Genomic DNA, 25,222 nt, shown 5'->3' on the forward strand with positions numbered 1-25,222 from the left:
TCGATTAGTTGGTGACGTCATTACGCGTCTTTCTTGCACTCACTAGGAACATTTTGACATTACTGCTCCTGAACTGCATACTAGCTCACTGAATAGTGTGTAAAAATAGCATATATACCATTAGAAGTGCACTCATTAGTGTAGTGTGTGAAGTACAGAAGTATGTGGTTTGGGACACGGCGATAGTTGTGCTAGTGAGCCAGTTAGCTAGTGTTAACGCTAAATTCTGTCCTACTTCATGTTATAACATGTTGTAACATTTTCTATTTCCAAATGCAGGATCTCTGGAATCGTTAATGGAGTTTGAACAGAGAAGCAAGTAACTGTTATTTACAGCGACCGTGTTCACTTTTCAGATGATAATGTTTACATTGTTGTCTTAAAGCCGAGGCCGCCGGTGTGTTCAACCTCTGCGAACAAAGGAGATCCACAGAGTTTTCTGTTCTCTGTGAACGTTTGGCTCCACTCACTAACAGTTTTAGGAAGAAGTTCGCCTTGAACACACAGGGTAGATGGACAAAGGGTTACAGTTGAAACGATGCATTTAGACAAAATCATGGAGAAGTTCGCCGCAAACATTCGCCAGTTTTCCATCCGCTCCATCACAGCGTGTCTCCTCTGCAGCGATGAGCATCTGCTCTCAGAGAAGATCAGGACTCTCACAGAGAGATGCTGACTTACCTCCGTTTCATTAAAGATCTGTGATTGTAAAATTTAGTTGTAACAGTGTAGACAGACAGCAGAATGCACAGAGCACAGACTGCACTGTTTAAAATTAACATTTACATTTAGAATGATTTTTTTACTTACTTGATTAAAGAAAAATGGATTTAGGTTTGTTTTCTTGCTGCTGCTCTGCACATCCTTGGTTTGCACATTCTTGGTTGGAAAAATATATTGGAATTTTTTTACCTTTAGTTTAGCAGGAAAGGTCATTAAAACTGAATTCTTGAATGTTATTCATCTTCATCGTCTTCATTGTTAGTTAGCAAATGCATTAAACAGCTTCAAGTGAAATTTAAAAGCTAATAGCTACATAAAAGGTATTTGGTAATGTAGTGATTCATAACCTGAATTATTGATTATTTGTTTCATTAAATGATCGATTATTCAACTGTGAAGTTAGTTGTTTGTTTGCAGCCCTTTTTTGAAATATTGACCAAATCTGTTGTCCAGTGGTGATAAATATAGAACACTGGCAGTGCTGATATGAGTGCAGTATCTTTGTTCATCCCTAACTGTTATTCATAGTAAGGTTTCTTGTAGTGTAAATAGAGAATGATTTAACAGAATAAAACTGTCCTATCAGAACAGGCATTGAGACTTTACCAGCATTCTGGAGGAGTATATACACAGAGTAACTTTATTAACTCAGACTTAAACTTGATACTGCGATACCGTGATGCTGTGATTTATTCCGAAAATATTTTGAGTTTTATTGAAACTGCCTAGCTCTATACACATGTGCAGTACTGTGCAAAAATCAGAGGCCACCCTTCATTTATTTGATTTCCAGTCGTAAAGTTCTTCCTCTTTCAGAACATATTTCCGAGGCATTTTAATATAAGACAATCCACTTGCATATGGAAGGGGAAAGTCAAAGGAATACAAGTGAAAAAACAGGTGTTTCCATAACTGGAAAAAAATATACAAGAAAAAGTGGAACTCCTAACAGCTGTGCAAGACCAGATAGACCACCAGAACCGTTCCAGTACTTTTATCTTTAAGGCATGGGGGAAAATCAGGCTCCACTCTTACTTGAATTCACAGGTGTTTCTGTTCATCATTCCACTATGACAACAGACCACCAGTCAACTGATAACCTGGCTACATTACTTATTTGAATGAACTTGAATTGAACCAGTTAATGGTATTAGTTAATCTGCCGATTCATTGTATTGACAACTGCTTGATCAACTGCATACATGATGTTGACGACGATATAGCTGGATATTGTACAGTCATTTAGCAGTTGCTGTGGTCTCCTTGGTGTGTGGTGGCCTTTAGCTGGCCCAGATTGCTTTGCCACAGGGAACTGAGCAGCATTGTATGATATTGTGGCCTAATTAGGTCTTTGTTGATCAGTGTGGGTGATATATTGTTTTTAACGCTTTTTCTTGGAGCTCTGCCAGCTTCAGCCCACAAGAAGCACTTCTGAGGCATCACATTAAGTCGGTGTGAGTGTGAGAGAGAGATGGGGAGAGATAAAGGCCTGCGTCCGAGAGAGTGTCATATTTCATCGGCTGAAATAAATCAAGGCGTACTTTCCTGGAGCCTTTTTTCTCTTCTGTTTTTTCCCTTCTCACTGAGGACCTGGATGACTTGCTGCTTTTTTCTCAGTGCTGCTTGCGTGCAGCTTGAGCAGTTAATATTGGGTGGAAGCAGCAGGCTTGTGTGTGTGTGTGTGTGTGTGTGTTGCTGACAGGCAGGCGTGTGGGGAGAGGCTGGAGCCTTTGTGTGTGTGTGTGTGTGTGTGTGTGTGTGTGTGTGTGTGTGTGTGTGTGTGTGTGTGTGTGTGTGTGTGTGTCTTAGTGCAGTGGTTTACTCCTGCAGTTTGGAGTGTTTGGCAGGAAGCCCGGAGCTGCTGGAGGTTGCAGAGCATTCGAGTGGAGCTGAGTATTAACACCACACGCCACCCAGCAGCTCCTCATACACAAATACTGCTGCCACTGCCGCTTTCACTGCTGATGAAACCTGCCTCTATTTATTTGTTTACTTTAAAACCTGCATTGTTTCCTCATTAAGCTTCTTGCTGAACTTAATGTGAATGGGTGCTCTTTAATCTAGTGGATGATATTGCAAAAATATATGCAATGTTTTAATGTAGGGCTGTGCGACTTTGTGAACAGCGTCTCACTAAGCTGTCCTTTAAGCAAAATTGCAAAAGCACCATTCACTATTGTGCAAAACAAAAACAATGAAATACCAAGAGCAATTTTTGTGCACTGTAAGGAAGAACAAGGACACACAGTGTCGCTGATGCGAAGCACTGCTCTTGTCAAGTGTCAAAAGTTTTTGACTTCTAATGGCACCCCATTGAGTGAGTGCCAAGAGGTGCTTCGGTAGTCTGAAAACAAGATTCCTTGAACAGCCTTTTCTGTTCATGTTTACAGTCATACTACAAACAGGAATACATTTATATACATATGTGTTTTTTATTATAGGCCTGCAGAATGAATAAATTTACATTTAATTCCTTAAAAGGCTCCCGTATGATGATGCAGGTTTGTTGTGATAGTAGACATTACTGCTTCATTTACCATAAAGTATTCACATGACACTGAGAGTGAGAATAGATATGGTTTTAGCAGTTTTACAGGCTCGTACTTCAGGATAGACTAGTTTAGAGCTGTGCACATGGGTGTTTTGTTAACAAGCTTCAAATATACAATCACTTATTATAGCCTGGGTTTGGAATGAATGAAATTCTGCAGATGATATTTATTTCTGTATGTTCATACATATTTGTTATTCAGGCATCTTAGTAAAACCCATTATCCCAAATTATTATTATTATTTTATTTTATTTTTTTTTTTTTGACCCAGAAATTCACAATAGTGACCTCGTGTTCCTCTCTGTTTCCCTGTCTGTCCAATTGTGTTTGTCAGTTTGGTTCTAACTTGCTTTTTCAGTTTATCATTATTTTGGTCTGAGATACTGTCAAGACGAAAATACTATCTATCACTTCACCCAACTCCAGTTATAGGTTAGGTAATTGTAATTTCCTACTGTGACAAGTACATTTACACAGCCACTTTCTTGTTACATGTGACAAGCCTGTAAGCCCCTCTTCTCTCTATGGGTTTGGAAAGCTGAGAGGCAGAGCTGTGGTCTTCATAAGAAATTGACTAGTGCAGATAGTTTTGTGGGTTTTTTTTTTTTTTACTGTTTACTTTTATCTTTTTTTGAGCTTAAGCTACATAGATGAAAAAAGCCCTGTAGTTGTTGCTATTATTATTAGTAGTATTTTTTATTATTATAATAATAAAACACACAAATATTACATTGTATGTTTTATATTTTCCTAATTTAGCAAATAAAAAACAGTAATTTTGCACTAAATTGCAGAAGTGTGTGTTAACGTATTTCAAATTGAAAAGGAATTCAAATTACTAAACATGTCAGTAGTCGAAAGAGAGCACAGTGAAAAAGGTTTTGTCCACTTCAAGCCTAAGTGCTGCTTTATTTCCTAAATGAATGGCAACATGGTCACAGGTGTCAACTTACTCATGGTTGAGACTTTTCACTCTTGCTTCACTCCTTTTGTCCTTCTAGAGAGAAGACACAGTTCCCTTTGCAAGCCCCCGTCTGCCTACCCTTCCGCCGCTGCGTATCCAGTCTCGGGCCTCTCCTCCCGGAATCGGTCTGGAGGTGGGAGTGGGACGGCGGGATCCGTGGCGGCCTCCTCCAGTGGCAGCAACAGTACCCCCTCAGCCAAAGAGAAGATGCCTCACCGGAAGCCCCACTTCCCCTTGAAGGGGCCGCCTGACGACAAGTGAGTACAGCAACATTCGATAAAGGAAAAATGTATTGTCAGATCAAATCGTGCAAAACACGTCATTATTTTACAGCTGTGGAACATGCTAATGGCTGCTTAGTGGGCACTTACTAGCTTTCATGTCTTATTAGCCATTTTTAGTAGCCATTTAGCTTGAAGCATTTTGCTTTACATGTCCCTTTAAGATGCCTTAGAGACTTAGAGGCCCTTGAGGAGCTGTTCAGTGCTCTTCAGCTCAGTTTCAGCTTTATATCATGCTCATCCTAAGTTAGGTCAAGTTTGTCAAGGAAAAAAGTATTGAACTGCATAACAGGGTAATTCCCAGGACAGAGATACAGTGCTCTGTCCACAGCACAGCCAAGGTGAGCTTAGTCCGGTCACAGTGATTATATAGTAGCCTCATCATATTTATTTGAGATGATTGTAATTTTAAGCTAACTGCAGTCAGTCAGTGGATTTCACAGTCATATTATGCTGTAACAAACAATGTGAATTGGGTGCACTGGGTTAAGGCTGATAAATGTAAATTAAAGAAAGCAGTAAATGCATTCATTGAAACATCATGTTATGAAAATAACAAAAGTTCTTACTTAAAAGTTCTAACCAGTTTTGTCTATAGAAACAGAAAATGCATAAACCTTTTTTTCAACTTCAGCAGAATAACATTGTGCATGCACTGGTCACTCAGGAGTGCACCTTTTATGGCATCAGTACCTGAATTGCCTAAAGCGATACTGCTTTTAAGTGCCAGTATCTGCACTGATATGGTGTTGGTATCAGTGCAGCCCTACTGAAGAGCAAACGAGAGTTTTTAAAAGGGCTGCTGACAGTTTTAGCACTAATAGTAAGAGATGTCCAAAAAGCGCTACAGCCTTTCTAAGTGAAAAGGCTTCAAACAGCTCTGTAAGCAAAAAATGTGATCTCTCGTGTAATGCTTCAGATGGAAAAGAAACAAATAAATAAAGAAACCAAATTTCAAAATCAGTGGGTTATGGAGAAGTCAGGGAAGCCAAAGCAACAAGTTGTGACATACATGAAATCAGAGATAGAAACATGTCAAACATGACTTGCACAGGAGATGAACGAAAATGTAGCTGTAGAACGTCACATTTTTGACTTAGCATATTGTTTTTTTGTTTTTTTTTTATGTTGCAATGTTATTGTAATCGCAGTATTTTACAGTGTAATTGCTTTTGTAGTGTGTTATGCAGATTGCATATCTTTACTCTTCATTAAAACTACAGGAAGATATGTTGTTGTTTTTAATCTTGAGTGCCTCACTCCTGTAGACTTATACACGTACCAGACTGACATGAAATCTTTTCTCTCCCATTCAGCCTGACCCCGGCTGTCAAAGTGGAGAAGATCCATCTAAAGATGGACTACTCTTCTTCCTCCAAGCTTTCCCATATGCCCACCTCTTCCTCCTCTTCTGCCAGTACTGTGAGCTCATCACCCTCAAAGCCAGGCCTTAATAGCCCCTCTGTACCAAAGGCTCAGCTGCTGGCCTCGGGCCACATCCCCAACGGAAAGGGCCACCTCACCTCCCTCGACAAGAAACAGGACAGCAGCACCAATGCCAGTAGCAGAAGACTGTACAGGAAACAGCCAGGTGAGGGCTGTGGGGGGTGGGGCGGTGTCAAGGCGATGATGGTGTAGACGTGAACTTGACATAACATTGTCGTATTCCGCCTCTTAAGTTTTATATAGACATTTTTCAAACTCCTAGAACCGTCAGTGATTATTATTGGATAGTTCTGGTGTCTTTGGGCCAGACTCTACCTTTTTGCTTACAAAGTAAGTATTTAAACGAATAGGCAGCTCAATATGAGGCACTTTTTGTTGAACTATATCACAACTAGTCTGAACTAGTAAATCTGAACACAAACACCTTCATATTACAGAGTGTTATGAGAATATAAAATGCATCCTCTCGTAACCTTTTATATGAGAGAATAACTAAGAGTAAAAAGAGGTGAAAAATGGAAACCAGAAGCACAATACGTTTTGGGTAGCTGTGTTCCCAGGGAAGCTATTTATAATTTAAGACTGTAAGTTTCTTTGGTCTTTAAGAAGTGTGATAATTGACAACTGACAATCATATCTGTTGGTAAAGCACAGTTTACCTAAAATTCTTGGACTTTTTAACGTACTTCAGAGCTTTAGACCTACTTAATCTATTCAAATTGAATTATAAATTGGATTTGACTGTGTAGCATGTAAGTATAACTTTCTGTTTTAGTTTTTAAAGTTTTTAAGTAATTTAATAAATGAATTGTTGAATGGAGTAATGAATGAATGAAGAAGTCACCCCTGAGGTCAGTTGGGTCTGCAAGGTAATAAGAGAAAAAACAAATTTCAGTTACGTCATTTTTTTGGCCTTATATTGCTTTGTATTCTGCTGTACCTCATTGTGTGTTGCTGTTCTGATTTTTTTTTTTTTTTTTTTTTTTCCCCCACACTAGAACGCGAGTTCAATCCTGATATCCATTGTGGAGTTTTGGATATAGGAGCATGTAAGCCATGCACAAGATCCTTAACATGCAAGGTGAGCCACGACCAGCGGCATTTTCAAACCACTCTCTCAGTGGAGTATTTTACAAATGCAATCAGAGAAACTGTACACATGGATTGCTGCTGCTGATGGCGTGACAGCACACTTCATTCTACTGACAATAAAATATTAATCTGTAGATTTATATGTAGAATATTCTTTTTAAATTTGACTGGACTACACAGCTTTTGTCCATTATAGACTTTATAGTTACTAGACACTACAAACATTATGTACTGAAGCAGACAGGTTAGAACATAATCTGGCAACGAATATAATCTAGAACATAAATAAACTTTAATGCTGTAAAAAGTAACAAGAATTTCTCATTTTCAGAAAGGTTATTTGTAATGTCCTGTGAAAGATAACACCCTTATCACAGGGTTTTGTTAAATTCCTTTACCATAGATTTAATCTAATGAAGGATTGCTTAGATCAACTCGGTATTAATAAATACAATTAACTCTGGGCTGCTATAAGAAGAGGTTTGGAAATGATTGAATGAACACATTGACATTTAATAAAATCACTACTTATTTGTATTTATTCTGATGTTAGTACTTTTTTGAACAAATTAATACTTACTACCTAATTTATATGGTTTTTTAAATCTAAGTTTTCCAAATAAAAAGTTCTCTAAAACCTTAGAGTGGCTTTACATGGCGAAACGTTTAGTTCGAGTTACATGAAACTAAATTGCGCTGGAGCTGCATAATGTAAAGTTTCCTGTAACTCGTTTCCATTTCCTGCAACTTAGCAATTACAAATGGAAGCACCTCAACTTCATAGAGCAAGTTTCTTGGAACAGCCCATCAGAACATGATAAAGCTTAATGCCCATCATGTTTCACGATTATTTTCAAACCATTGATTTCACCGGATTCATAGACAAAAAACAGATGGCTCCTTTGGTGGGCGAAAAGGGCGCCACCCAAATGATTTTACACAAGGTTGGTAGTTTTTGTCAGTTTTAAGCAGAGAGAATAGACATGAGTTTCTCAAAGCTAACATTTCTGTAACCATCTGCATTAATTATCCAGATAAAGGCAGCAGCTGTTTAAACGGCTGCTTGTTTCAACATTTATCCTTCTGCTAGTCTGCGGTTCATGATCTATGAAACTAGATTAATTTTCTCCACTCTTGAAGCCCGCTTATTTTTACATAGAGCTCAGTTTCCAAAGAATGAAAGTTATTACAAAAGTGGAGAACATGTTGTGCTTCTAGGACAGGATGAGCGAGACATCAGATAGGCTGTAACTGTAACAGATGGTAGACAGATATATTGGAAAGAGTGTCAGTGGCATGTAGAATAAATAGAGGAAGATGATAAAAATGCTGCAAATATGTAGATCATATCTCATGAATGATTTTGTACTAAAAACAATAAATAATGTCCAAAAATGCAAGCTGCTAATCTGGCTGGAGTATTGAACTCTAGTAATGAATGTGCTCTGTGCAACTTTGTTTTTGATGTGCTTTGTGTAGCTGTCAAGTTTCACAGAAATAATTTTGCATGCAATTTGCAATATGCAGCTCGTAGCATGCAGGTTTCATGGTGTAAAGCCAGCCTAAAGCATATGAACATTAATGTACGTAGACAGAACACAAATAATGCGCGAAATGTAATTACATTGCTATATAGAAGCACTGATATACCACTGCGGATGCCATTAGAGGAATAAATGGTTTTGTACTGATAGCAGAGAAATAGACTGTCTTGTGGCTTTGTTGGAAAATGCTGTTGATACTACTGTGCAATCTGTTGCGGTAGCAGTCCTTTCAGTGTGTGGTAGTACACAAGCAGTGATCTTTTCTGCCACCTTTCTGTCTAAAACTGAGGTGTTTTTTGCAGTTGCTGCTTTTCCCACATTGAGACACTGAATCACGCAGCAGTTCTTCACTAATGCCACTTTGTACAGCTACATGAAGTAGCTGCTCGTTTTTTTTCTCAAATGTTTGCAATACGTAGAGCACAGTGGTTGTTATCTTAAAGCTTTCAGACACTTTGGACTGTGACGAGAATAAATGAGTGATGTCTGTCAGCACAGGAGCTGGCTGCTTTGTGCACAGCCTGTGGCTGCAGGGGGGGTATTCCTCTGGGCCGAGACGCTTTCTGACTGTTCTCTTTGCTAAGTGATCTGTACGCATCAGCATTCAGAAAGCTTCAGCATGAATTCCTGTGGTCCAACTGGAGTTTTCAGTAGCAGACTTCTTGTTAAGAAAGCAGTGAAGTGAGTGCAGAATATGTTCAGCTTGACAGGTTGTGCTGAGTCACTCCTGTCAGTCTCGCAGCACCTTTTTCTCATTAAAGCCTTTCCTGGATTGTCTGATGGTCATCTCTAGTGCATACTACGATTTCTTTGGTAATAGATACATTACAGATATTTGTGCTCAGAATCAAATGTGCTCTGTAGTTTGATCCTAGTATGTTTGTACTTGTACTATGCTTGTAAATTGTGTTGCCCCTGATCAGATAAGTTAACACATCCTCTACAGAGAACACACTTCTGCATATTTTAATATCCAGTTACTGTCCATTTGTTGAATTTAACATACCAGAAAACTAAATAAAATAAAATGTGGCTTGTGCAAAAGTTACGGCACATTTTATATTTTATTTTTTCCCCCAAAATGTTAAACTTAACATTCAATTTCTATATACCTGCTATAACTTACTTTCATTTAGAAAATCAACAAAATAAACGGCATTTCACTAGGACCGTTCAAACTTTTGCGTACAACAGTATATTCTGTTATAATGTAGTGCCTAACCCTGCGTTCACACCGGCAGCGACTTCTCGCCTCCTGTCACCCAAATCAGTGATTGGCCTTTGGGTGTTTCTGAACTCAAACTGACCAGTGGTTGCCATGGTTCCACTGAGGCCAAACACAAATCATATGTATTCCCAGTAAAATGAAAATCTTGGTGAGAAATCTCATGTGTGAGTTTTATGTAACCTGTGTCTGTGCAGTCAGTTTGTAACGGTGTTACACGGTGTTTGGCCTATGCGATTATTTGTCTGTTTGCAGCGGTTATTCCACATCTAGTAGGTACAATTATGTAGGAAGCAAATAAGTAGTGCACTGTTTTACAGTGGTGGAGATAATGCTCATGGTATGCTACTCAGTGCTCAATTCCTATTTCACTCCTTATTTGCATAAACTTAAACTTTGCTTAGCTTTGTCGCGCCGCTGACCTCATCCACTTCGCGTCGCCAGTGTTCAGCCTGCCTCCTCTCGTCGGATGTTGGCAGCTGTCATTGAAAATGAATAACCTGCCGCTGCTTTGTCTTGTTGTGTTGCTGCTGGTATGAACACAGGGTAAGGGTGGGCGATAAGGCAAAAATACTATATTACAATACATAAAGAAATGGTATGTATTAGCTATTTTTCTTATTTTCAAAGTTGTTAAAAATATTAAAAAATAAACTAAGAATGAGCTGGAAGAAATCAGCCATTAGTAAAAATAACTTAGCAAATTATTATAATGGCATATGATATTATAATGGCACTGATATCCAGTCATGTGTTTGTTACTGTGCAGTTTGTATACAGTGGTGGTTGTTGTTTACAAGCTTTTTAATAATTGTTCTTTTTTATGATGCATGCAGTTGTGCAGCGAGTACTGCCATACTCAGAAAAATGTATTGCGACATAGTAGTGGGCGATATACTGTTCATTTGGTATATCAGTTGAAATTCTACTTGAAGTGCAGATTAACGTTAACCTGTTTAGCTGAATGGTTGAGTTGGGGAGTTTCTCATCTGCCGCTGTGTGGTCAGTTGCAGTCTGAGATATTGTTAGTCTAGATTGTTATTGAGGCACCAAACAGAGAGATAAATGAAAGGAACAGCCAGTATCTTGAGGGTAGCTCTTTGCTTGCCACACTTCTGTTTGATTTCACACCAGAAGGAACGCTCATCAGGAATGCAGCATGTCTGATCCATTTCAGCTTTCTTTGGGTTGACTGGGTTAGGGACCACAGTGCACGCAGCAGCATTGACAGTAGAAGAGAAATCTAAACACTTGACCATAATCATCCAAACTCTGATTGTGTAAAAGCAAGGTTCCAGGTGTACTTTAACAGCAGTGCACACTGTACTGTAGATTAAAAAGAAACAACCTGAACCTTTGTTCTTGCCCCTTGATTCAGAAATCCTATTGGTACAATAAACTTGTGTCCCACAGCGTGAACAGCCTGTCTGAGGTTAATGAGTTCTGTGAAGCAGTGCACAACATCCCCTGTCGAATATTAAGTTGATAGTACAGCTCCGCTGTCTTATTATTCAGCTGTGTTATGAAATACATTGCAGAAGTGGTTTGAGCAGAGACTTTTTAGCGACATTTATATCCCTCAAAAGATTGAAGCATGTATGAAAACTATATATCGCTGCTGACGGAACAAATCCTTGTATCTCATTATTTGTCATTTCATGATGAGTAGACCAAAATAAATGGCCTAAAATTACTTGGGGGGGGGGGGTCTGGTTTCATTGACCTACAAGTTTTTTCCTTCTCCTGTAAAGTTACCATTTTGTAGATACAAGGTTTTTTTTTTTCGACAGCAACGATATTTGGTTCACTTGTGCTGATTGCTGCTGTTTTCCTTCACCGCTTTTACAGATTTGCATTTTCTGAATGTCATGGATATGATTGTGTAGCATTGTTGTTAATGCAGGTCTTTTTATAATGGTCTTTTTTTGATTCAAGTTACAAAAATGTATTGACTCTCTTCCTCTGCAGACACATTCCTTAAGCCAGAGGAGGGCGGTGCCCGGGCGGCGAAAGCGTTTTGATACGTTGCTAGCAGAGCACAAAAATCGAGCGCGAGAGAAGGAGCTGCAGCACAGGTCCGAGCCCTCCCAGCAAACACCCTCTCTCAGGGACCCCCACCCGCCCCTCTCCCGCCTCCCGCAAGACTCCCACCACCCGCCTCCCCATGGCAACGGCACCGCTGCTGATGCCTCCAAGCCTTTTACCCTCAGCAAACCCAAACCTCACAATCCTGGTCTTCCACGGTGAGTGGGCCCATTCCAGTCCAGCTCCATCAGTGTCCTCCTTCTGTCTACATCATATATTCACTTATGTTGGCTGAGTTTGATAATGAGAATATCTGAACACAGAAAAGCCACTCAGATCACTGACATATTTGTTACTTTGAATCCATGCACTTCCATCAGGAAACAGAACTCCCCTGTTCACTGTGACAGAAGCTGAAAAAGTTGTTTTCAGTTTTATGATGGTTACAGATGCTCTCTTTCATCGCTTACTGTTGTTCATACAGAGCCAGCAACCTGTTTAGGGTTGCCAGATTGTGCAGGATCCCCGGTTTATCATTTTAATATGAATTGCTATTAAAATAATTTAATATCATTGCTGATTTTTCATTACCTTGTAGTATTTTAATTAGGCCTCACTAAAAAGCTACATAAATAAAGATCATTTAGTGTGAAGTAATACAAATAATAATAGTAAAAATAATAATGATAGTGAAACACATTTACAATATTTTTAGTAATAATAATAATAAACATGTAAGAACAAAAATGTTTTTTATTCTGAGATTAAGCTGAAATACGTTTTTCTTATTTTTTTCTATGGAATATTCAAATATTCCAGATGACATTTTGTGGGATAATCAAAAATGAAAATATTCAGTTGTATAGAGGAGTTTATACTGCCTGTTTTGTTCATTAGTCTTTAAGAGAATCCTGTATGTCGCTGTTGTTGGAACAAAACCTCGTATCTCCAAAATGGTAAGTTTATAGGAGAAGGAAAAAACCAACTGTACTTCTAATGGAAGTCAGTGGAACCAGAGTTTTTTGCCAAGTAATTTTGGGTGATTTTTTTTTTTTAAATTTACGTACAATGTAAAGAGTAACCGGCATTTTCAAATTATGTCAAAAACTGAAAAATCAAGGTTTTGTTCCGACACAGCAAAGATCGAGCTTTTGTTACTACAACAACAACGTTTTTTTCATTGTGTGTGGACATCAACAAAGCAGCATTTTTGGGCAGGTTCAAAATGTACCTTGTCTGCTGTTGATATATAGGGCTGAAAATAACTGTTCTGTGATCAACTTAATTGACTAATAGTGGCAGCCAGTGTTACATACCTGAAAGTTAAACCCAGCACTAACTAAACTGGTATAAAGCAATTTCCAATAAGGCTATTATACTAATGGCTTTGTTGTGGGTGTGTCTCTTCCAGGCTTAACAGCAGTAGCTCTCATAGTGGGGTGAGCAGTTTAGGGGACCCTGCCCTGGTCCATGACTCAACCCAGCACCCCCATTCAGCTCCCACACCTGATGGGGTGTCCCGCCTGTCCAGCGATGAGGGTGAGAATGAGGAGAGAGAGGAGGGAGTGGACAAGTTGGACTGCCACTATTCAGGTTATCACCCGCGACCAGCTGCTGTAAGTCCTTCACAATATAACGTCTGTCTTTCAGCCAGTGCAGTGGCAGGTTTATAGGTTAATGGATTATATTCAGTGCCTAGGTGTTCTAACATGCACGACTCCTGAAAGGCTTAATAATTCCCTGATGAACAGAGACAACACACCATGTTTGGAGTTCATTGGGCCATGGTACCAACACTGAAAGTCACTTGATCAATGTGTGTAGAACTTTTGTGAACTTTTTTTTCTTCCAAGTGACTTTGAATTCACTCCATTCTTGGTAGCTAGTTGAAAGACAGTTCTGTATACATATTAAGCAGTTGATTTGTTGTACATTTAAATGTAATGTGATTATCTTTTCCTCTCTGTCCATCTAGTTCTGCACTTTTGGAAGCCGACTGTTCGGGAGGAGCTGTTACTCGTTTGACCGGCGCTGGGATCGAGTCCGGTGTGCACTGGCTGTGATGATGGACAAACATGTGAACTCTCTAATGTGGAAGTGAGTAACTTCATCACCTCTAAAAGCTGTTGTGCTACAGCAATGGCCAGTAAAGGAAAGCACATGAGACCTATTCCCAGCTCCTTCTTATCGCAGGCTAGATAACTTGATAAGTCTCACTCTAAATGCGTCTTACTACACCATGTCAGAAGAATGCTCAAAAAACATCAATCAAAAGTACATTTACACAACTAATTTCTTTAAGCAACAAACACTAAACGCCCGCCGCACTAAATGATCTGATGTTAGACATTGACATGAGTCTGTATGTGTTTAAATAGACAACAGTATAATATAAAAAGTGTTAAAACAGGTAAACCTTTACATATATATATTTTTTTTACACATTGCTTTTTAGGTATGCCAGTGGAAAGAGAATTATCAAATCACGTTTATTGTCATATCACATTTACACAGGTGGAAAGTGAGTGAAAAACTTAGGTATGTAGCCCCCTTATAGAATTTAAATACAAAAATATATAAATATCTAAGAAGAAAAAGAAATATGTATATACAATGACTCTGAATATACACATATACACAATATACACTAATATTGCACTATTCCTCTGTACGGTTGTGCAGTAATAAGTTATGAAATAAAACTATGAAATGTGCTGCTGTACACATTCCATATGTGCAGATAGTTACAGGAATCAAGTAACACAAAGCCCTTTTTTAAATCCTGGGACATGATTCGATTACTTTAACCAGTAGTATTCATGCCTTTATTATGGAATGTGTATATTTAAGCAATAGAACACGAGAGGGAGTGTGTTATCGCAAAATAACATCATGGCTGTGATTTGGTCGCTGGCACGAGGCGAAGGCGGTTCATTCTCCAGCTCCTTACACTAAATTCTAAAACTGTCATCACCACTGAGCATATTTTTTGTTTTTATTGCCGCAGTTTTAAGGCTCCGTCCGATTTGGTCAGACTGCAGAGACCACACGTTTGGCGAATGGTATTCCAGGTTAGTTAGGTGTTCCAGGTTGGCTGATTCCAGGTGTTTTAGCTGTTCTTTTGTCACAGCTGCCGACTGAAAAGTTGCTCAGTGGTGATGACAGTTTGGGAATTTAGTTTAGTCTCATCTTCAGTGTCGGTCAAATGTGATCCTCAAAGATTTCATTTTCTGTTTGTGCCACAAAGTAAGAAGTAAAAATGTTCAAATGGCTCGAGCGTCTCGTACAGCTGCCAAACTTCTTGTTAAGCAAAGGCGTCTTAGCAGAGTGATAGTGTTTGTGGAAAAACCTGTGATGTTGTGGTGAAATATCAGCACAGTTATAACGCTTCTCTTAGCCCTAGCCATTCATCTTCAAGTCTTGAAGATATAAAGAGAGTTTCAGCTCTGAGTGCTTTCTTTTGTGTGAGGCACAATTGAGGGCAGCCCATCAGAACAGAACTTGATCTTTTATCAGTCTTAAAGGTGCGGTAACAAAACTTGTCAGTTTAGCTTAAAAAGTTAAAGAAAAGTTGGAATATTGTCATGTAAAATGAATTATTACAATTTTTGGTACATAAAACCACACATTATACATGAGTGGATCTCAGGGGTGAAATAGAAGAAAAATGTATGAAATAGGCCCCTCGATCGGTTATTTACCAGATTTACCTGGTAAATCACAACTTTTGAATTTCTGAATTTTCTTGCAATTTTTTCATCATATTAACTGAGAACTGCACTGTAAAAAACACACAAACGCTTTGCTGGTCATGCTGCATTACTTTTGCGCAGAAGTCACCTTACGCTGACGGGAGGGTTTTTGGTGCAGTTATTTTGTAGACCTAAGAAACTGTTAAACTGAATTGGCCAGATACAGTCCACTTTGCCAGCTAAGATCTAGACTTTACTTGTAAAGCTGCTTTGTGACAATGTAAAAAGTGAAAATGTAAAAAGTGCTGGTTAAATAAACTTTGACCTGACTTGGCTTGACTTTATTTTCCGGTAATGTGTCGGCTTTTAAACACATGGGATCCTCCTGGATTTCAGTTCATTACTGCATGTGAAATACATTCTTCTGTGGCAAGGGTCACCCTATTAAAGTCCAATAGGGCTGGAGTCCAGTTTAATGATTTCCCTTCTCAAGCAGAAATAATTCAACTCATCAGTTAATTACTAGGTTTAATAAATGTGTAAATGCAGGCAAAATGCCAAACTGCTATGGACTCTGGCCCTTCAAGACCGGAACTGGTGACCTCTGTTCTAGGGCATTAAAAAGGTGCATAACAAGACAATAACTGTTGCCTCTTGTAAGCTCGTTATAAAATCTGTTATAAATATAAATAATAAAATATAAATTGTAAAAAATTATAATATATAAATTATTACTTTTCACAGTGTTGTTGCCTTTCCAGGTTGTTTCTTGTTTTTCATGCTGCTTTTAAACCTTGTAGGAAAATCCCTCTGGCGCCAGAAAATTCATCCTCATCGGCAGTTGCATCATCTCATCGGTCAAGCACAAACTCTCTTTCCTCTTCTTCGGGCTTCCTCAGCCCCTCCCCTCCGCCTCCCTATGGCCAGTTGTACGATAACAAGCCTACGCTGTCATACGGGACCACCCTGAATGCACGGGCCGCGCCTCAGAGGGCGGGAGAGCAGCTGGCCTACAGTGGCGGCAGCAGCAGTGGCTCATCTAGACAAGTGTCCTCGTCATCACCCCAGATGCCTTCAGCTCACTCCTCCTCGTTGCCCTCTACGCCTGGCTCCAGCAGACCGCCTAAATCCCGCTCCGGAGCCAAATCTTTCCGGGTCAGGGACTCTTCCTCCTCAGCTACGCTAGCTAGCTCTGTCTCCAACAGCGGAGGCAGCAGCAACAGCGGTAGCAGCAGCAGCATGAGCACGAGCAGTAGCGCGGGGGCGAAAAAGCGCAAAAACAGCTCTCTACTGACGTCCCATGGCACCTATGCTGCGGAATCTTCCTCTTCCTCCTCCTCTTCCTCCTCCTCCTTCAAGAAGAATTGCGCGGTGAACTCGGGAACCTCAGGGAGCAGCTTCCACTCCTCACTTACCTCCACTCCCTCCTCTGCGGCTTCCTCGTCCTCCTCTTCCTCTCACAGTGCGGGTGTGAATTGCCTGCCAGGCCGCGTCAACTCACTCAGCCTCCGACAGGAAGCGGCCAGCCGTGGTCCTCCACCGGCCAGCCCGGCTGAGCCCATTAAGCGCATGAGTGTGGTGATGAACAGCAGCGACTCTACGCTCTCGCTCGGCCCGTTTGTCCACCAGAGTAGTGAGCACCACGGGCACGCAGACGCCCGGATCGACACCAAGCGGAGGAAGAGTTCGCCTGCCAGCAGCGGCCTCGCTGGCACTGGTACCTCCACAGGTAAGTGTACTGTTTAGAAACTCTTCACACTCTTCAAAAGTTAGGAATCGCTGTTTTCAGCTATATAAAAGCAGCATTGTATAAAATGCTGGTAGTGCTTTGTAGGTTTCAAATAATTTTAGATGTGTCCAGAGCATTGATTAGAGCTGTAGGTGTTTCCATAATGAGCGATAAAACAAAAAGCTGTATAATATTGAAAATGAAGAATAAGATGTCATATTTAAAAAACAATGTTCAAATCTCACGGTAGAGGACTTGACAAGAAATTGGTATAGGTAGTTCTGGAAATAGATTTATAATTTTAAAAAAAAATCAGACAAATCAGAATTGAATCAGAAACATATTCTAGAGTCTATAATGTTTAAATCTGCATTAGAAAATATAGTATAAAATCAGAACACAAGGCACAAGCTAGTTTTGACCTGTTAGGCATGATCTCATTCACATATCACTGACCAGCCCACGCTACTGTTATTATTAGCACCATTTTCTTTCACTCTTGATGCAGCCTTCCTTTAAGCTCTACAAAATTACCTGATTTTTCTCCTGAAAGGTGATCATTTCTCACTGTGTTTTGTAGTCCTTCTTAAGACTTACATTTGAATGTTTAGTTCAGGAAGTACAGCACTGGTGCTCATTTAAGGCCACCAGAAAAGTCTAGTTAATCTTCTCAGATTTAAAGCACATGCACTTAAATGAAGAAAGCACCTATAATGGCTGTAAGGTGTTGTATTGTTTGTGGCTTGTATTGTGTATTTGCGTGTGCAGTAATGAAGATGACTTTGTTTTTTATAGCATCTGCAGGAGGAGGAGGGTCACAAGTTCCCGGCAGGCCCAAAATGCCCAAATCTTCAGCCGTCAACAACATCCACAGCAAACATGCACGGCCCATGCCAGGAACGCCAGGGCTTCCCAATAACTCGCTCATACATCAGGTGTGTGTTCATGTATTTGTATTGAAAAGGTGTATGCAATTTGCATAGATGCCTACCTAGACTGTACCGTTCTAAACACTGAAATACTAAGTAAGCTGCAACTAATAATTATTTCGGTAATAAACCTGTAGCTTTTATTCAGTTTATTGACTTCCTTTTCTTCTCACTATGTCCTCTCACAGGGACATGTTCAAAATTCTCACTTTCCAACAGCGTCTCTTGTTGTGGTGCACTGAAACAGTAGAAGCCATATCGCCCCCTACATTTCTTATACTGTATTGCAGTCAGTCACTGTGACCTCTATTATCATTAAATAGGCCAGGAGAAATTTACTAACATTTATTTCCTACCATTCAGATTTTATGTGTCCCTTTTCAAATGTGAAGATGCGCTAAATTCAGTTCCCAAGTCTAGTGTACATCCAATCGCTGAGGCAGCAGCTTGTGGTAGAGGCAAGCTGGCTTTTGCTGGAGCAGAATCTAGCTGTAGTCTTCTAATGTATAGCTTTAGTCATTAATCATTTAGTCAATACAGGCTTTAATTGTAGAATTTCTTGGCCCTTAAAGAAACAAAATGTTTTTCTGCGACCTGAAATATTGGTTTTATTGTTTAAAAATGTATTTGTTGTATGTCTCAGTTGGTGATGATGACAGATTTGAAACTCAAGCGTGTCTCATCTTTGCTGTTTTATTATGGCCAGAGGCAGCCCATCAGAACAGAGACTAGCTAGAAGGCTAGGTATCAGTTCAGAAAGTTCATAATCTCACAGATGCACTATATTGCCAAAAGTATTTGCTCGTCTGCTTTCACATGCATGTGAACGTGAGTGACACCCCATTCTTAATCCATAGGGTTTAATATGATGTCGGCCCACCCTTTGAAGCTATAATAGCTTCAACTCTTCTGGGAATGCTTTCCACAAGGTTTAGGAGTGTGTTTATGGGAATTTTTGAGGATTTGTGAGGTCAGGTTTGCTCTAATTCATCCCAAAGGTGTTCTCTTGGGTTGAGGTCAGGACTCTGTGCCAGCCAGTCAATTTATTCCGCGCCAGATGTCTTTATGTCATCCATGTCTTTATGGACCTTGCTTTGTGTACTGGTGCACAGTCATGTTGGAGCAGGACGGGGCCGACCCCACGGGAGCATGAAATTGTCCAAAATCTTTGGTCTGCTGAAGCATCAAGAGATCCTTTCACTGGAACTAAGGGGCCGAGCCCAACTCCTGAAAAACTACCCCACAAAATAAACCCCCCCCCACAGCATTTGACGTTTTGCATTGCGCTTGGTGATGTAAGGCTTGGATGCAACTGCTCAGCCTTGGAAACTCATTCCATGAAGCTCTCTACATTGTTCTTGAGCTGATCTGAAGGCCATGTGAAGTTTGGAGGTCTGTTGTGATTGACTCTGCAGGAAGTTGGTGACCTCTGCACACTATGCCCCTCAGCATCTACTGACCCCATTCTGTTATTTTATGTGGCCGACCACTTTGTGGGTGAGTTGCTGTCGTTCCCAATCCCTTCCGCTTTGTTATAATACGACTGATAGTTGACTGTGGAATATTTATTAGTGAGGAAATTTCACAACTGGACTTGCACATGTGGTATCCTATCATGGTACCATGCTGGAGTTCACTGAGCTCCTGAGATCGACCCAGTCTTTCACTAATGTTTGTAGAAGCAGTCTGCAGGCCTAGGTGCTTGGTTTTATACACCTGTAGCCATGGAAGTGATTGGAACACGTGAATTCAATGATATGGATGGGTGAGTTAATACTTTTGGCAATATAGTGTAGATTTTTATTTTAATTTACTATTTCTGGTCTGAGTAGTGAAGCATCAAGATAAATTTTGAAAACATTGTTTTATTCCAAATATAACGTACACTGAAGTATATTAAGGAAAAATACATTGTTTGGCCATTTACATACATTCAGATGTGTTTGATAAATATACTTTGTGTATTTCATTTCTGTATGTGAAACAGTTTAAAAGGGGAGAGTTGTGCAGGGTTTTTTTTCTCTGCTTTAAGCTCAAAATCGTAGTTTCTCGTCTGTCCGTATAACTGGTCACAAGTGAATACATTAAGCGCCAAAACAAAACTAAGCACTTAAACTAAACATACACTGTGCTCAAGATGCAGCCGTCTCTGTCATTTGGAACTTTCTGCTGCCATTATTTGAATTGCGTAGTGCCGTATTCACAGGACTGTGGCAGTAATATGGTACAAACTTGGATTATTGATTTATAATTGTCTATGTGCTTAATGCAGTAATAACCGTGCAGAACTGTGAAACTGAATTGTCTTTTTATTATTTTTTTGGTCCCAGCCAAAGGCCCGCCCCTGACACAGGTGGGCAGGCTCTGGGGGTGCGGAGCGGTGGACTGAAACCCGATCTCTGCAAGCTCCCTTAGCGCCCGTCACGCCACACTGCACGAGGCCTTCTTCTTCTTCTTCTCTTACTCTCAGCTTCCCGCAATCCTCAGGGTGGAGAGCGCACTGGGCGGCTCAATGACGGCGATCCATTCCTCCCAGCCATGCGGGGGCACCACGCAAGGGGGACAGTGTTTGACGTAGAGGGGCGTAGTGGTGTGTGTGCAATGCACTTGGTGGCGGCCTCCTTGGAAGGTGGAGAAGGGGTGGAAAAGCGAGGGATGCAGAGGTACAGATAAGGGCTGGTACTGGGCCACACCAACACTACTATGAATCGTCGGAGGGACTTTAAATGGGTTATATGAGCAAAAGGAGCATTTCTGCTGATCTCTTCAGTGTGCGTGCGTCTGTTTGAATGTGTGATCATGTACACGTCCGGGTGGATGATACCGGAATACTGGAATTTTTTTTTTTCTCTCGCAAGATCTAAACAGTAAGTGCTTGGAAAAAGGAAGTGCACAGGAAACAAAGGAGGAGATATCAGGAGTCTCAGTGTGAAAAATACAGTCACATTTAATTAAACATATTTACTGTATTAGCACCCTGACAGATGGAGTTTAAACAATAATACAGAGTTTTACTCACCACAGAGCAAATAAGGAAGGATAGATACAGTCCAATATCCAGATGAACAACTCATATAAATATAAAAATGATTTAAGTCTTAATGGTTCTTTAGAAAGCATTTTGTTTACGTACTTCAAATATCAGCAATTTTGGAGCGTATGGAACAAAATGTCATTTAGCAGACTTTCATCCAGTTTTCATCCCATTTGAAATGCTATTCCGTAAAAAAGTCAAGCAGTATGGAAGATAATTTAGAAATTTAAAATTAAATTCAAATGATTATACCGTCATTGCGACCTAAAGAATGAATTGAGCAGGGCTTCTTTTAAATGAGCCTTCCTAATTGTTGGTGTTAACCACAGTTGACTTGCCCCAGTCAACTTTTGTACTGTTTATTTACTCAGCCAGACCCCTGTATTCTGGAAAGCTGGTGGTCCTAGCAGCCTTTCCCCACCCTAATCTCTTTCTTTCTTTCTAGGCAGTTCAAGCAAAAATTGTATTACTCCTGATGATTTCTTGTCCTGAAACATGACTTGATAAAACCTTTAAACACATTGTAACTTCAGTGTTACAAGTAAGGACTGTTGGAAGTATTTGCCTTGGAAACACTGTCTGTTATAGTCAGTCTTATCGATGTACACAGACCCTCTGACAGTTACAGAGAATGTCGTTCGCCTTCAGTTACTCCTGTCCAAATCAGATACCCCTTCATCACTACAGCTACATGTGGATATCATTCTGTGTGAATCAAGTTTGCCTAAATACACTAACAAGATAATTGTAGGGTTTTCTTGGTAATAGATGACAAAGGCCCGATCACAGCAGCTTGCAGGCCAGTTGGTACTACAACAGAGGCTTTTGGATAAGACCTACACTAAAATGTATAACATATGTTTACTGTGATGTTAGCTACTCAAAGGTGGCCCTAAGGCAGCTGGTTCAGCAGCTCCTATTTTAGGCTTCGAAGGAATAGTTTTGAGAGAAATTGAGTTTGCAGTTTTTCCCTTCCTTCATGTGTAGTTAATCATCCAAGACGTGTTAGTTTGCTTCTTTTTTGCACTGGAGCTACAAGGCTAATGTTGTATGCACCAATTATCCAAAGAGGGATCTAGAAAATGGATGATATACAAGTGATACACATGTATCTATAAAAATGAACAAAATCTATGAGGCTAATGTGACTCACAAGTAATGGAACCTTGTACGCACCAATTGTCCAAAAAGGGAGCTAGAAAACAGACTTGCTAATGTGGTATCTGACGCTATGATACACGCTCATCTATAAAAATAACAAAAGCTATGAGGCGAATGTGGCTAACAAGTAATGAAATTATTTATAAGCCTCAGTTATCCAGAAGTTGTAAAATGGACTTGCTTATGTTGTGCATGCCAGTGTATGATATACTTTATAAAAATGGACCAAAACTATGAAGCTAATGTGACTCACAAGCTTGTATGCACCAATTATCCAAAGATGGAGCTAGAAAATGGACTTTCTAATGTGGTATCTGACACATTATCTATAAAAATGGACAAAAGCTATGAGGTTAATATCGGTAACAAGTAATGGAAGCTTATAAGCACCAGATATGCAAAGACGGGGTTCTCTATAAAATACTGTTCTCTATAAAAATGGACAAAAGCTGTGAAGCAAACTAATGAGATTTTCAGCTCAACCTGCTAGCGTTGTCCAAACTGCATCGTTTAATCAGATACACTCCAGTGTCAAAAACCACAAAAGCAAGTCTCATCTCGATGTGGTTTGAGGCAGGTGTGGGTTGATTTAGCCGTGCAGTTTGCATAAATGTGGTATTCGCTTCCATTACCTGTTAGCTTATAGCCTTCAGTGCAAACTAGAGAAGCTGGCATGCTTTGGCTGACTAAATATGAGATAAGGGAAAAAATGATGCAATTGAGTTTTTCCAAAACTCCTTTAAAGGACCGCTTTATCCAAACATGTGTTTGAGACTAAGGCCGAATGAACGCTAGCGTCCTACATCCACTCATTTGTTGGACAAAAGCTGCGTTGGCATTTTTGGGTACAGTCCTCTATTACCAGGCCAGGTGTAGTGTAGTTGAAGACAGGCCACATGATATCATCTCAATGACAGCACGGAGAACTGCACAATATGAGACGAAGTACTGTGAGAAGCTCCTACTGATTGATAGTTAGCCCTTGTCCGCTTTAGCCATACATTTCCATTGTGCTGACGAATGAATTGAAAAGCAATCTCCGCCTTCTTGTATTGAGTAACCACTATCCTGTCTGTCTGCCACTTCTGATAATGGCTAATCCTGTTTGCAGCGCCTGCTGTCCTAGTACAGTATGTTGTTAACTGAATGAAATGAAATGGGGGGGGAATCACCCTGGCCCCGATCCTGGCGAACTGGCAATAGATCATCTGTCATTTTGGGGGGGCAGTAAGCTTTGAGAAGAAAGTATTAAACAGTGAGGTTGTGGAGATAGAGATGTAAGCTTTGGCTCCTCGATCTGACTCCCATAAACTCCACTGATGTCAGTCAACGATCGTAGCTGAGAAGCGAGAGCGTTTTTTTCTATCTTCGGCTTTTTTCTATCAACGAATATTGAAGTTATAACCCTATTTCAGAAATACATATTTTGTTAAAAGAATTGTACATACTGAGATGTATTTTTGCACAGGCATTTTCTTACACAACGTTTTTTGGTACAACTGAGATCGTTATTATTTATTTAGTGAATGGATCGGTTTTGAGATTATTTGAAGTGGTTCACTGCCAAGCCGATAATGCAATACGCCTCTTACTAGCAAAACGGAGCTTCTTATTTAGTCATATACTGAAAGTGTTGCCACCGTAGTGGAGCCAGTCATGTGATGCAAGTTTATTAGAATCTATTTTAGCCCCCCCCCCCAATCTGTCAATCAAAGTGATCAGTGAATGTGATCAGAATGGCCTGTGACACTGCAGGAGATTTCCTCTGTCCCGTGTATTTCAATGGAACAAAAACGATGGTAGCCCATGTCTGTACGCCAGCCCGACTGTGAAGGGTTGATGGGGAGACGAAAGCAATTACTTTAACGCGAGAAAGGAGAGTGAACACTGAGCGCAGACCGTTTTTTGCACCGCCGTTGCCAAACATATTTAGAAAAACACTGCTTTTTAATCAACCATTCTTTTGCAGCTTTTTAAATAATGACAAAAAAGTGCCTGAATTAGTTTCTCATCAACTGTTTTTAGACAAGGAGAAATTTTCAGTAGTTGTTTTGTTTCACGTTACTTGAATGTTCTATATTTGGTTTTAGAAGCTTGCTTTTTTAAACCTGCCTACAGAGTCCTACGTGGTCATTTTCCCTGTTCACATAGTGCAGCGAGGCCTGCATTAACTGGCAAGATTGACACAGCTAATGTAGACAATTATATGGTAAAAGCATGGTCCCAAAGCTTTTTCTTTGACTACTTCTGAAGATGTAATTGTGCAAGTCAAAAAAAAAAAAAGGCCTAGTTTATTTTTTTGTGTTATTTTTGTGCATTGAAAGCTGAACATTGGGTCCCTTTAATTCAGTTCTGTTCATTTTAACACAGATTAATGTTCTATATATTGTCAGATTCCAACTCCACCGATGATGTTTTCATACGATATGAAATGTGGAATATATTTGATAAAAGAAGCACAGATCTGGAATGTGAATCGGAGACAGAACACAGCTCAGTTTATCGGAGGAGAAGCATCTTCATAGAACATAGAGAATTGTGTACAAGTGTGTATATTTGAGTTCTTTTTTTATCTACATAATCAAAATCATTTGATCAGCTGGACTTTTGTGTGTTGGCTGCTATGTAATTCATGAACAAACATAGTAGGTTAGATTTACTTAATATTTAAAGAAAAAGATTGTATAGTCTATTTGTTTTGTAACAGGTTTTCTGTAAATAAAAAAAGTAATTTATACAGTTATTTATAAGAAAAAAATACTGGATTCACTCTTGTTTATATTGTTATGGTGTTGTGTTTGTATTTAATGAAAAAATACAAAAAA

The 25,222-nt window shown here is 39.8% G+C and overlaps 1 protein-coding gene across 3 annotated transcripts in view; it reads left to right on the plus strand.

Moving 5' to 3' along the window:
• LOC108435684 (ataxin-7) overlaps nucleotides 1-25,140 on the plus strand; it is a 65,254-nt gene extending 40,114 nt beyond the window's left edge. For all 3 annotated transcript variants that reach the window (XM_017711685.2, XM_037532264.1, XM_037532265.1), the window contains exons 6-14: nucleotides 4,277-4,496; nucleotides 5,837-6,111; nucleotides 6,965-7,047; nucleotides 11,796-12,070; nucleotides 13,264-13,468; nucleotides 13,828-13,949; nucleotides 16,345-17,273; nucleotides 18,069-18,208; nucleotides 20,533-25,140. In XM_017711685.2, the coding sequence (XP_017567174.2) occupies nucleotides 4,277-4,496; nucleotides 5,837-6,111; nucleotides 6,965-7,047; nucleotides 11,796-12,070; nucleotides 13,264-13,468; nucleotides 13,828-13,949; nucleotides 16,345-17,273; nucleotides 18,069-18,208; nucleotides 20,533-20,550 (2,267 nt within the window). In that variant the 3' untranslated portion in view covers nucleotides 20,551-25,140. The remainder of the gene's footprint in view (nucleotides 1-4,276; nucleotides 4,497-5,836; nucleotides 6,112-6,964; nucleotides 7,048-11,795; nucleotides 12,071-13,263; nucleotides 13,469-13,827; nucleotides 13,950-16,344; nucleotides 17,274-18,068; nucleotides 18,209-20,532) is intronic.
• Nucleotides 25,141-25,222: the final 82 nt, after the last annotated feature.

The sequence above is a fragment of the Pygocentrus nattereri genome, chromosome 21 (assembly GCF_015220715.1).
Source record: "Pygocentrus nattereri isolate fPygNat1 chromosome 21, fPygNat1.pri, whole genome shotgun sequence".
Classification (NCBI taxonomy): Eukaryota; Metazoa; Chordata; class Actinopteri; order Characiformes; family Serrasalmidae; genus Pygocentrus; species Pygocentrus nattereri.